This window comes from Hydra viridissima, unplaced genomic scaffold (assembly GCF_058129835.1).
Source record: "Hydra viridissima isolate aposymbiotic clone 2 unplaced genomic scaffold, HvirCarnegie_v1 scaffold_1, whole genome shotgun sequence".
NCBI classification, from domain to species: Eukaryota; Metazoa; Cnidaria; class Hydrozoa; order Anthoathecata; family Hydridae; genus Hydra; species Hydra viridissima.
Window position 1 is genome coordinate 19,630,213 of NW_028324300.1, and position 14,224 is coordinate 19,644,436.

The 14,224-nt window shown below is 26.0% G+C and overlaps 2 protein-coding genes across 3 annotated transcripts in view; both read left to right on the top strand.

Moving 5' to 3' along the window:
- Window positions 1-14,224, top strand: part of LOC149893772 (LIM zinc-binding domain-containing Nebulette-like) — a 320,034-nt gene that overhangs the window by 149,804 nt on the left and 156,006 nt on the right. The window lies entirely within an intron of this gene.
- Window positions 1-14,224, top strand: part of LOC149893778 (NACHT, LRR and PYD domains-containing protein 3-like) — a 51,524-nt gene that overhangs the window by 28,504 nt on the left and 8,796 nt on the right. For both annotated transcript variants that reach the window (XM_090076366.1, XM_090076367.1), the window contains 2 exons: window positions 7,346-8,680; window positions 8,758-8,805. In XM_090076366.1, the coding sequence (XP_089932492.1) occupies window positions 7,346-8,680; window positions 8,758-8,805 (1,383 nt within the window). The remainder of the gene's footprint in view (window positions 1-7,345; window positions 8,681-8,757; window positions 8,806-14,224) is intronic.

Sequence of the window (14,224 nt, forward strand, 5' to 3'; positions counted from 1 at the left end):
AAATTTTATTCTGTAGAGAAAATATTTCAATTGTTAACTTTAATTATTAAAATGTCTTGACATATTCTACTTTTTTTTTTTGACATATTATAGTTTTTATCAAATTATGTTACATGGTGATTGCTTAGATATACGTAAAATAGTTTTTTTTGTTTTAACTCGGTGATCATAAAAGGTTCAGGGATTTTTAACATTTTTTTTCAAATTTCGGCTGTTTCAATTTCGGCTTCGGCTACGGCTTTACTGAACCGAAATTTCGGTACTTTCGGTTTCGGCTCAACTTTCGGTTTCGGTCGATCACTAACTCAATGTAAAAATTTTTTCTTTTGTATAAAGTATAAACTCATAAATTCTCTATGAGGTTAATGATTATAAACTCATAAATTCTCTATGAGGTTAATGATTTAAACAAAAAGAAACTAAGCTTAAAATATTTGATTTATAATTTATTTTTTGTATATTTCTCAATCCTTATATAACTTATTCTTTACCTTTATTCTTTTGTCAAAAAATGCAGTTTTTTTTTTAAAAGTATCTTTAAAAATTGATTTTACTTAAAAAACAGTTTAAATAAAAATTATTCCTATATTTTTTGAGTTGGTTTAAAAATGCAGCATCATTAACCACTTTACCACATAATGAATCATAAATGATCCAAAATAATTTATCCTTTTTATTATTACCTTAACTTTATAGCGTGTCAGATGTGTACCAAAATAATTTTTTTTTCCATATGAAAAATATACAAAACTGGTGTCTCTTTATTTCACTTTTTATGCATTATATTTTTTTTTTGGTTAGTGAAAAAAAATCATTTGGGAAGGTGGTGAATCAAGAAAACTTTAACCTTTCATCATTTTTTTACTTTATTAGTATTTCTTTAAATTTCATTTCTGCTAATAATTTCCTTTGAAAATAATTTTTTTCTATTATTTATTAAACTATTTGCTGCTCTCATCTCTTAAAATATTTTGTTATATAAATTTTAAATGCAAATTATTATAGAAAAGTTATCGTAGAAAAATAAAGTATTATTAAATCAAGAAAATCAACTTCAATGAACTTTCATTAGTTCTGTTACTTTAGCATGAGTTAGTTTTGTTTCTGTTAACACATAGATTTTTTTAATTTTATTACACTCTTTGCTGCTCATATCTCTTTTAAAAGTCTTTTGTTTGCCATATAAATTACCAACTTAATACTATAATTATATAAAAATAAATAAAGCAATAATTTGTTGTTAAATTAAACCTATTATTTTGTTAATTGCATTTTATTATTAAACTGCTATTGGCAACAAGTGTTGTGTAATATTATTATTAACCCATAAGTAACAGATTTTGATATTTAAGTGAGTTGCATAGAACTTCTTGTGTAGCTAAGAACTTTTATACAAGCCCTTACATCTTTACTACTGTACATCTGTAATAACATTCTTGTTAATGAAACCATAGACAGCTTTGTTAGTATATGGTCTCCTTTGCAAGATATAGCAATAAAAAGAGTTTATTGAAAACATTCCAAATTCCTAAAATTAGTAAAGTCATAGTTTTTTATTGTAATATAGGTAAGTGGCTCTCTTACTACTGTGCAAAATTCATTAGGTTCCGGTATCAACCAAGTTATAAACAATAATTTGAATAACATTGTTGAGATTATGAGTTATAGTTTTACTTAAGTCATCTTTGTTGAATAATTGCTGTTTTGAAAACTGTTGGTAGATTTTTTTAAATAATATAAAAATACAGTATGTGCCAAAATTGTCACCATGTTTGAACAAAGAAATATATATATATATTTTTTTAATAGAAAAGCTGTGAAGAAAAATGAAATTTTAGTTTTATTAATTAAATTTAAGACTTAGCTAACTGAAAATACTGCTTTTTATTGAATTTATAGGATATTGAATTTTTTTTTAAATTTTTATGTGAAGAGCTAGCGGTGACAATTTTGTTGCAAATAAAAGCAAATAACATATTGTAGTAAATTAATATCGAGTGTATCCTCCCTTAGATTTAATGACAGCCTGAATTCTTTCAGGAACAATAGCAACCTCTTGTACACTAGCCCAAAGTTCATCCTTATTCTTAGGTGGAGTAGGAAAGTTGTAGACCCTTTGTTTAACTATTGCCCATAAATTTTCGAGTGGGTTAAGATCAGGGCTTTGTGCTGGCCAGTCAACGACTTTCAATTTCTTCTTGTGAAGGAATTTAATGGTCTTATCAGCCTTATGCTTAGGGTCGTTGTCTTGCATGAACATCGTGTTACGTACAGTTCTGCCCCGTTTTCGAAGGGACTTGAAATATCCTACCTTAAGGATGTTGATATAGTCATCAGCGTTCATTATTCCATTAATTTTCACTAATTCACCGACTCCATGAGCACAGAAACATCCCCAAAACAAGAGTTTTCCTCCGCCATAATTAACGGTTGGTGTAAAATCTTGAGCACTTAATGGTGAATTAGGCTTTCTCCAAGTATATCTTATACCATCTGATCCAAACATATTAGTTTTACTTTCATCTGTCCAAATCCAGTCATAAAAGTCATCAAAAGTCATGTGTGCATGAAGTTTAGCATAGTTTAAACGAGCTTGGCAGTGACAAGAAACTAACAATGGCTTCTTGATCTTTCTTCTGGATTGAAAACCAATTCTTTTGGGCTCTCTATTGACTGGCCGCACTGAAGCATGAGTCCCATAGCTGTTATTCATTAAATTAGTAACATCCTTTGCAGTTTTAGACTCTCCAGAACAAACGAGCGATTGTTCTTCGGTCTCTTGGTGTAAAAATTTTCTTTAGACCACTTTTAGGCTCATTTACTTCTAAATTATTGCGCAATTTGATTTTATATATGAGATTATGAGACTTTCCGAACTCAGCAGCAATTTCAGGATTAGATTGTCTGGATTTAAGCCCTTCCACAATATTTTTTTTTAGTTCAAGATTTATTTTCCTCATGATATAACAATACTTTTTTTATGTTTTGTAAACAAAATCAAACTTTAAATGATATTTAATTGTTAAAAATCTGTGAAAAGTTGATAACTCAATCATTTTAGTCATAAGGCTAATAATTTATGTCATATGCCTAATTAACTGTGGGCAAATATGTTAGTTGCTTTCATTTGCGACAAAATTGTCACTATAAGCTTTTCACATAAAATTTTTACGTGAAAAGCTAATGGTGACAATTATATATATCATAAAATATTTTCTAAATTTAACAAAAAGCAATATTTTCAGTTAGCCAAGTCTTAATTAAGTTAGCCAAAACTTAATTAATAGCAGTTAGCCTTAATTAATAGCAGTTAGCAGTTAGCATATTCAGTTAGCCAAAACTTAATTAATAATACTAAAATTTAATTTTTCTTCACAGCTTTTCTACAAAAAAAAATATAAAATATTTCTTTGTTCAAACATGGTGACAATTTTGGCACATACTGTAAATATATTATTAATATAAAAGATAATATATTTTCTTATCGCACAATTTTCTGTGTTCATTTCTATGGTTTTTTTTTTCTGTTCTTTTTTCCAGAACAGCATAAAGATGGTAAGCAAATAAATATCAAGTTATATTTTGGATTAGATATTTTTCATTTTTTATAAATTATTTAAAGTTAAAAAGAAGTTAACTAAATTTTATAAAGATTTTAATACTACCTTTTAACACCTGTTAAAACCTCAAGCAAAGCTCAAAAGATTAGAAAGAGTAATGAAATTGTTACTTTTACTGTCAAAATCTAAACATATATATAATATATATAATCTAAAGAATAAATAAATATATATAAATATATATATATAATATATATAATCTAAAGAATAAATAAATATGTATAAATATATATATATAATATATATAATCTAAAGAATAAATAAATATCTATAATTATATATATAATATATATAATCTAAAGGAGTTATGATAGGATTTATTGAGATCCAATCTTACAAATTAAGAAAGTGTGTTAATGTCAGATATTAGTATCTTATAAAAAATTGAATAGACTGAGAGATTAGTAATACAAAACATTCTCTCTGAAAGAAAATCCATAGATTTATAGAAACATTGTAAAAAGTTTTTGTGGATTTTATAAGTGATATACTTTTTTTATTACTATTATAATTATTTTTATTATGATATATTTATTAGCACTATTATTATTGCTATTATGATTATTATTATTAATATTATTATTATTACTATTATTATTTTTATTAATATTATTATTATTATTGTTGTTATTATTATTATTATTATTGTTGTTGTTGTTATTATTATTATTATTATTATTATTATTATTATTATTATTATTATTAATATTATTATTATTATTATTATTATTATTATTATTATTATTATTATTATCATTATTATTATTATTACTTGTATTATAATTATATTTGAAATGTTTTGACGTTATAAGCAAATTTTAGGATAACTTTTATAACTTTACAACATTTTGAACATTTCAAATCTCCTTTTTGTCTCTCTGATTCAACTTATAGTTCAATATTTTTTGTAGCGACAGGATTTCATGGTTTTCATGTTGTAATAGAAAGTTTTCATGTTGTAATAAATACCATATTTTTAATGACTTGATTTTTAAAATTAAAATGTTTTCATTTAACCAATTCTCATCATTTTACTTTTGAAGCAAAATAATAATATTGAACATTTGTAGACAAAATTTAATTGTTTTTTGTATATTTATGTATACTCTTATATTTATACATTTTTTTAATGTTAACATCTTTATTAAAGATTTCAAGTTGAAAGTTTTTGTTAATATGAAACTGTTTATTTTGTCAGTTGATTATTAAATTAATTAACGAAAGTTTTACTTTTAAGTAATTTTTGTTTTAAACAATTTTTTAATTTTTTTAGTATAAAAAGTTCAATTAAAGTAATTTAGATATTAATTGTAAGCAGTATGTGCCAGCATGATAAAAGAAAATTATGCTGGCACAAAATTAATTTAACTTAATTATTTGTAGCAGACACTGTGATACTTAACAAATAAATTTTTAAAGACTGTAAATATAAAATATTGATTTTGTAAAACATTAATTTTTATATGAATCGCTAAAGAAAAATTTATTTAAAAGAGAATTAATATTTATTTGAAATTAAAAATATTTTAATGAATAAGTGTAAATTTGAATACAAACAGCCACAATAGGAAGTTGTAACAGCAGGAGAAAGGGAACCTTTTCCTGTGATTTTTAACTTTACTAGGTATGAATTGTTTTATGTATTTTTGTCAATGAAGTTAATAAATTTTTTTTGAAATAGTTTCGTATATTTTGTTAAAGAAATTAAAATGATTTTTGATTTAAATATTTACACTATATTTCCTTTATGACTCAAAACTTTTGGTTTTCATCTTTAGTTGATATAGAGTTCCTTCTGATTTGTGAAACAGAATTAGTACATTTTAAGTATAATAGTCCTTAAAAAAAAAAAAGAAATTGCAAAAGTATTTTTAATTATAATCTTTCTTTTTGATTGTCTATTTCATAATAATTAAAACTTTAAAAAAAAATTTTTATCATTGATCATTTTTGTTATCATAATTGCTATCATGTTATCATTTTATTTGTACAATTTTACTTTTAAATGAGTGTGAGCACAAAAACAGCTGTTATCTTATGTAGAGCCTTAAGAGATGATTTAAAAGCACAAATAGAAATTGCATCAACAGGTTAATAATAATATTATATTATGATAAGATGTGCTTCCTCTAAACTATTACCATTATTTTAAACAACACATTAAACAATTCAAAATGCTTTAAAGTAAAAACAAGTAAAAAATCATTTTGTTCTCTAAAAATCTCAACAAGAGCACAGATAATTTGTTTGTTTGATTTGTTATCACCTTTTTTTTTCCTCTAGGCTTAACTCAATTCATTTTGCTGAAAAAACCAAAGCAAAAATCTTTTAAATTAATTTTCAAGATATTGGAAGCAAATTTTTTATGTTTTGAAAAGTATAATTCTAAGTAAAAGTTTTTATTTTACCATATAACTTATTCAGTATCTCTGGCATCAAATTCATCTATCATACAGAAGTTGTTTGAGTTTGGTAAAATCTCATCTCTAAATGATTTTAAGAAAAAAATCAGATAATGAACTAGACATTATTAATCCTGTTTGCAGGTTATTTTAAAATAGAGTTTGATTTTAGTTAAAAAAATTTCAAACTGTTTTTTTTTTTAGTTGTGTTTATGTAAATGTTTAAATTTGAGAAACTTCATTTTGTTTTCTATTCATGCAACTTTTATGCTCATGAAGAATTATTATGGTGCATTTTATCCTTCAGATGCAGGACAGTATAAACTTAAAAAGCAAATTAATCTTAAGACATTTTTAGAATTACTCATAACATTTTTAAAGTTGTAAAATAAATTTTTTAAATTAAAGCTGTACTTTAAAAAAATATATCTAAACAGAAAATTTTGAAAGAATTTAAAAATTTAATGTGTTAATTTAAACTGAGCAGATAAAATTTAAAAATATTTTTGACAAATTTGTTTCTTTGTTTATTATTTAATCCAAAAATTGCACGATTTTCATGCATCTTTTATTGGTGATTATTTAATATTCTTTCATGGTGAGTTGTTTCATAGATGTTTCAATAACATTTGATATTATGCAATTATATCATAAGAAATGTAATTTGAAAGTAATTTTGATTAGTGCTGATCTTTAGTCAATATTTTAAATTAAACTTGGCTAAACAAAGCATTTTTATTGTATGTAAAGCAGGATGAGCCACAGCAACTTTATATCATCAGTTACTATCAGCAATAAAAAAGTTTTATCAATTTTTAATAACAGTACAAAAAAAAAATCAAAAATAAAAATGTTTCATAATAAAAATAGACTTAAAATTGACATAATAAACTTAGACAATAAAATGAGGTTGTATAAGAAAAGAGCAACATACCAGTAAATTAAAATAAATATAAACACAAGTTATTTGCAAAATAAATAATTATTAAAGTTAAAATTAAGCTTTTTAAAACTGAAGCATTTTTGTTGCTTTATGTATAAAAAAGTTTTTATAAAACTGAAATCTTTCATTTGATGTCATTTTAATTTTGCCTACCTTTTAGTTAATCTTAAAAAGTTTCTGATTAATGTTTTTAAATAAAATCATTTGATTTAAATAAAAACCATTAATCTTATTAAATGTTGTCAGTTTTGTATTTTTCAATATTAGAAATATTATTTCAATATTAGAAATCTGTTAAAAGATTTTTTTCATATTTTGACATCAGGTTTTTTTATACTAAACTTGTACCAATGATTTTTTTTATATTTATATTCTTTCAGTAATGCGTGGAACACTAAAGACGTTTTATCAAACAACTTATGGAAAAATTGACCAACTTGAGCACAATGTAATAAGTCCCACTAATGTTGAACTTTTAAACAAGTTTGTAGAATTGACAGTAGTTGATGCAAATGATTCAGAGAGAGATACTGTAAACATTGCTGAGCGAGAGTTGTTTCTTTGCAAACAAAGCAATTATAAACCAATTGAGTTTTATGAAGTATTTTCAAAAGAACTGCCTTTAATTTTGATTTCTGGTATTGCTGGAATTGGAAAAACCTGTTTGCTCAGGAAATGCTTACTTGGCTGGGCCAGTAATACCTTATGGAAAAACGTTGATCTTGTTATTTATCTTGAATGCAGAAAGTTAAATCAATATCAAAATATTGCTAGCATAAATGAGCTGCTAAATGTTTTTTACAAAAATGTTTTTAAAGAATGTAATATTTGTAAAGACTTTTCAATTTTATTTGTGATAGATGGGTTTGATGAGTTTGCTTATTTGGATGAATTAATAAATCACAATCCACTAAATCCTAGCAAACAACCAATTGTTAATGTGTTAGCAGATGTTTTGGACTTTCACAAATACAAATGTGTTGTTGCTGGAAGAGTTGGAGCTATATTACAATACAAAAATAAAATGACAGAATTTAGTGAGAAGTTGACCATTCAAATAATGGGTTTTAATGACCTTGGAATAAATGAGTATGTAGAAAGAGTTGGAAATGCAAAAGAAGCTATAAAAAACGTTCTTAAGTCATCTCATATTGCTAAAGCAATGGCATCTGTCCCTTTTTATTTGTCAGCAATGTGTACAATCATTGGTTCATCCATACTCAGTGATTCTTATTCATTCTTCAGTACAACAGAGTTGTATTGTTGTATATTTCTATACTTTTTGCAAAAGCATATAAACAGAAACAAAGAACCAGTTTATAAGTTGATGGAAAAAGAGAGCAGCAAGCAATACATTTTAAAAGTTTGTAAAGTTGCTTTTCATTTGTTTAATGAAGGTAAAGTGGTTTTTTCCCAAAAAGAAATTAAAGTACTTATCAATGACATTGATAAAGTTGAAAATGATAATTTGGGTTTCATTGAAAAAGTTGAATCACAGCTTGGTCATCAATATCAATTTGTTCACCTGACTTTGATGGAGTTTTGTGCTTCAATATATGCGCACATTAATTTGAGTTCTAAGGAGATTCTCAGTAATGAAAAGTTGCGAAGCTGCTTGCCAATGATCTGTGGACTGAAAAATCAAAATGGAGGAGATTTTTTGAGATTGCTTGCTAACTTGAAAGCGTCAAAGAAGGAAAGTAACTCAATGTTTGGTAAGTTCATGAAATGTATTAAAGAAATTTAGAAACGATATTGTAATTTGTTTGATAATCATGTTTGTGATTTATAGTGAAAATGCATCGATTTTTTGAAAAACCATTGCTTTATGCTGTGCTTGGTAAGTTCATTGTTTAAGTTAAAGAATTTGTAATATTACTTATGAACAGGTTGACTGTTTTTGTAAAATTAAAAGTATCAATCGACTGAAAAAACAACCGCAAAACAATGATGGCCATCAAAAACTTGTAAAATTTAAAATAGATAAAAGACTAAAAGTATACAAATGAATATTATAAAGTAAGATAAATTATCAAATAATTAAAACATTTTTATCACAGGAAATAAAAAAATGTAAGATAACACATTGTTGAAACATTTTCAAAGTTTTTTCTATTTTGTTAACATTTGTTTTTTTGTTTTCATGTGAACAGGGATAATATAATGTCCCTGTTATTTTTAATTACTTTTGATTATATGTAATCAACTTCGTAACACAATATAATCCACTTAGTTTGATTTCAAGTAAATGAATGGAGTTGTAAAATTTTGCAAACGATTGATTTAAATAGTATTTTCTATCTACAGCTGAATATTTCTGGAAGAACATCCCAAAAATGTTTTTTATGTGGCCATTAAAATCATGAAGAAACTATACAAGGCTAAGTTTATAGTATGGCAGATTTGATTGAACTAAGGTACTTAGATGATTGGCAACCTTTAGTTAAGAAATATTAAGTTTCGTGAGTTGGAAATCAATATCTGTCACAAGTACATATAGCGCTTTCCAAAATAAAAAGGGCTTTGTTATTCAGTTAACTTGATGTAATTAACTTAAAATGACTTATAAGTATGTAAGAGGTAGTGTTTGACCTTAAAATATCAATTTTAACTTTTCAACATCATTACGAGACCATAACATAATTAAAATATGGAAAAAAATGTTGATCTCTTATCACAATGAAATGAGCATTGATTGCTTGAACCAAAAAATATCGTTTTACAAATTTCGCTTTTTGAGTTTTAGCTAAGCACAGGATAAAGTATTTAAAATTATTTCTCCTCGTATTGTTTTCATTTCTCATCAAACATGAAGTTTCATAGGGTAAGTTTCATAGGGCAAAACACCTAGTGTTCGCCGAATTTTTTCGATCTAGTCTTATATGAAAATTACTTTCTCACTCGCTTTTTGATAAATTATCGATCTCGAAAATGATCGTATAGAAAAAGGATTTCTCTTTACGATGCCCTTAGAACGAATGACCTCCGATAATAAATAAGGAAACTAAAGCTCCTGAAAATCAAAATCAGCGACCACTGGCGCGTTCCCTATGTTCGCTTCCCAGGTTTTTGAACTTCCACCAGTGTTTGCCTATACGTTTTTTTAAATTTACAAAAACAAAAAAATATATCTAAAATCTATGCATTTGTATGCTTTACAACTAAAAGTTTGTAAAGTTGCTCATGTAGTTTCACCAGCTCAAACTTCGTTGCACCTGCTCATTGACATATCACCTGCTCATTGACATATCACCTGAAAAATAAAGATAAATTTGATTAAATCGTTTTTATATCAATATAACAACTAATTGATAGATATTTTTACGTTACGTTATAAAATAACAGAGAGGTAGTTAGACTTATGTTAATTTTAAGACGTTCTTACCGGAATCAGAAGTTTATTGCACAACTGGCTACTTCTTTTTAGGCTTATTCTGAGGTTTAGCTGTCACTTTAATTTTAATTAATCAATTTAATTTAAAAAATATCACGTTTTGAGCTATAAAAGGTGTTTTGACATTTCTTACTGATCAAAAGATAATTTTTCTTCAATATGTGTTAAGTTCTACAAAACAGATGACAAGGTTATTAACTTCAAATATTTAGTTATAGTTGGTTTTTTCAAATATAATATTAGATAAAATTCCATTATTACGTATTAAAACATAGTTTCGTCCATGTTAAAGCTAATTCAAGTAAATTAAAGTTAACTTAGAAATAATACAACAGATGTCATCTCAACTTATTCATTTGAAGTTACAAAAAAAACTTTGAGTCTTTTTTTGTAAAACTTCAAATTGTAACCTGCTTTTAAAAAATGCTTTTTAAAAAAAGTTTTTAGAAGAAAAACTTTTGATTTAACATTTAATTTAACAGTTAAAAACATGATAAAAAAATTCTTTTAATAATTTTTTAACCTGCAGTAGTTTTGCAATGAGTTGAATGTGCATCATGTAATCAATGACTCTGCCACAGAGAAAATGTAAAAATGTAAATTGTGATATTCTTATATCGTTTACATCTTATTTGATGTTTTTTCATTTTGCTTTAAATGTTATATTTTTATTGTTTTAAATTTTTTATGTTTATGTTTACTTTATATATTGCATTGTTTCCAGTAAAGTACGACTACATAATGTTAACTTAACTATCAAAGTCAGTTCATCACCTTTGAATAAATTAAGATCAAGTGAATTTTATAACAAGTTAAATATTTTTAAGTTAAATTTTAGGTAATTAAGTTTTAAATAATTTAACCTGCTTATATAGAGTTGTTTAAAGTGAGAGTATAATTTATTTTACTCTCACTTTATACAACTAAAACATTAAATTAAAATAAAAAAAAATTAACTTAAATATTTTTAAGTTTTAATTTACTAAATTTCAATTATTGGTCGTCCATTTAAAATAATCATTCTCTAGATATTTAAGATAAATTAAATCATTTGGTAATAAGACATTTTTAAAAAAATATATTGACCAGTATTTGCAACAAATGCTTATTTAAAAAAATTTAGGGATGAACATAACATATATGTTAATTATATTTTTATGCATAACACTTTTAAAATGAAAGGTATCTAATTTTTGCTTCTAGATTCTTAAATATATGTCAAAATGAAAAAAATTATAAAAAATATTAATTTTTAAAAATGGATTAATGTACGTGTTTAAACGGTATGCACAGTTTAAAGGCAGTTTTATTGTTTTTGACCATATAAAATTAAACACCAATTTTTGACTTTATTACATGACCAAGACATTCTTTTTTTGACCATAGAAAAATACCAGTTTTGACTTTTCAAGATTACAAGACCATAACATAATTAAAATTTGGAAAAAATGTGGATTCCTTAATATTAGGGAATGAGTATTGATATGTGCATAAAGTATAGTATTATTCCTTATTAATCTTATTATCAGTTGCGTTTGTTATCTATTTAAATGGATTTATTTGTTAGCCTCGTTTTTATGAAAAACTTTAGTTTTAAGATATTTTTCATTTTGTGAGTTACTGTTTTCAGTGTCAGTTTTATTACTTCGTTAAATTTCTATGAAATAGTTATTAGTTATCAATTTGTTAGGTATCAATAGGTTAGTTTGTGTATAAGACAATTGTAAATGTTTATATTGAGAAACATTAATTTTCCTTGCAAATTTGAAACCGTAAACATTAATTGTAGTATTGCTTGTGTGGTTTGACTTGAAATGATTTAATTTTATGCTTTCATTGATCCGTTGAAATTCTTTGTGAAAATTAGTTTTCAATGTGATAAAAGCCCATCAGCAGAATTTTGAAAAATAGAATCATTTACACTTGTGTTTTACTTTACTAGCCTTCGAAAATCGACTTCGTTCGGCCTTATCATTATATCAACTCTAGAGGGCGACAAATCCAAATAACCTCTTATTCAATTTTTATGTAAACTCTTTTGTCTAATCAATTCTCTCCCTCACTAAAATACCCCTTCCCTACCCACTTTATACTCACTTTTAAAGCTTTACGGATATGTCACTTTTTAGTATATTGGAAGAGAAGAAAAAAATCTATTTCTTTAAAAATAAATCCTTCCATTTTTTCAGGGAATAACTTTTCGATAATTTAAAACCCACATAAAATTAAAAATCAAGAGAAACATTGCAGCCCCTTTTAATCAAAGTTGCACCCTCCTAACCCTGTTCTTGATTAAACTGAAACATTCTATTCCCCCCCCCCCCCCCCCATTCTTAAGACATGAAGCTGTGGGCCAGCAATATCTTAGCCATCAAGATTTACAGTAGAGTGCAAAAGTTTATAATTAGATAAATTGTTCAAGTTTTATTGTCATAACTTTTTGACTTTTCATTGAAGATGAATGAAATTTTTAACAATTGCTCTTGTAATGTGATCGTATAATTTACTCAAAAGAATGATAACTTGTAATGGAAGGTAGTAGGGATTGCAATCCCGGAGGTTTTTTTCAATCCCGGGATTTCGGGATTGAAAAACATCAATCCCGGGATCCCGGGATTAATCCCGGGATTGAAAAGCAGATACAACTTCTATATAGTATTAATTAGAATAAAAACATTACATTTAATTAAAAATACATTTATTAAATGACTTTAATTTAACATGTTAATTAAATTTTACATGTTAATTAATGTTAAACAATTATGTTAGAAATAAGGAGATATGTTGTGTTTTGTGTGCTTCGAAATGCGACTTCAGGAAGCATAACGCGTCCAAAGTTTTATCGCCTAAACGGTTAAGAATTTTTGTATTGAACAGTCCAGCGGAAGAAAATGCCCGCTCAGCCTCGACACTTGTCGATTTCACGGTCGTTAGAAAAGAATAAACTCTTTCTAACTAATCGCCACGTGTATCCACATTTTCAAATAGTGTCATTTCTTTTTGAAATTTTGATGACAAAATTTTATGTCTAATTGGTTGTATTGGTGATTGTCCTTCTTTAATAACATCAAGTTCCTCTTCAATACTTAAAGTATTACTTTCAAACTCAGGAGCCATTTTAGGTTCCTCAATCAAATCCAGCATGTCAGACTCAACTGATGCTCTTACTAGAGCAGGATTGGAAGCATTTAATCTTTCCAACAATTCTACCAAAAGTTTTCGACATTTAAATGAAGAAGGCACTGTAATTATTTCTTCATCGACTTCAACGGGGCTTCGACCGTTATGCAGGTATTGCAGAAGTCCACTCATATCGGTTCGGCGTTCATGCATGCGAGTCATTAAAGCTCTATGCATTTCTTTGCTTGTATTATAGTCAGCATCTTTTAATTTTGTAAGCATGAAATTAAGAGCAATGTCGGCTGTAAATAGGTTAGAATCTCGATGACATATTGCTTCAACCGTTAGGGTTGGCTTGCGCTGGGTATACCCAGTGCAAGATAATTCTATAGCTCTGTCAGATGATGAAGTGGCAATATTATCAGAGATTATTACAACTTTAGTTCCCATTAAATATCCCGTTAAATATCAATTCATGTTTTTTGTATACAGTTTTTTACTTTGTAAAATTGTTTAAGCATTAACAGAAGACTGCTCCACCGTGTCTTGCAGTCCATTATTAAAGACAGTTGTTTTCCAAATTCACCCTTAATATATTTTTGTAAGATGTCGTTCTTGGTAGGTGATTGTTTAAGTTTTAGTATTAGTTTGCGTACTTTTTTAATGACTGACCCATAATGAACTTCATTTAGTTCAATTTTAGGTCTTAACTTTTCATGATTGTAGTCCAACAAATCTTCCTCAG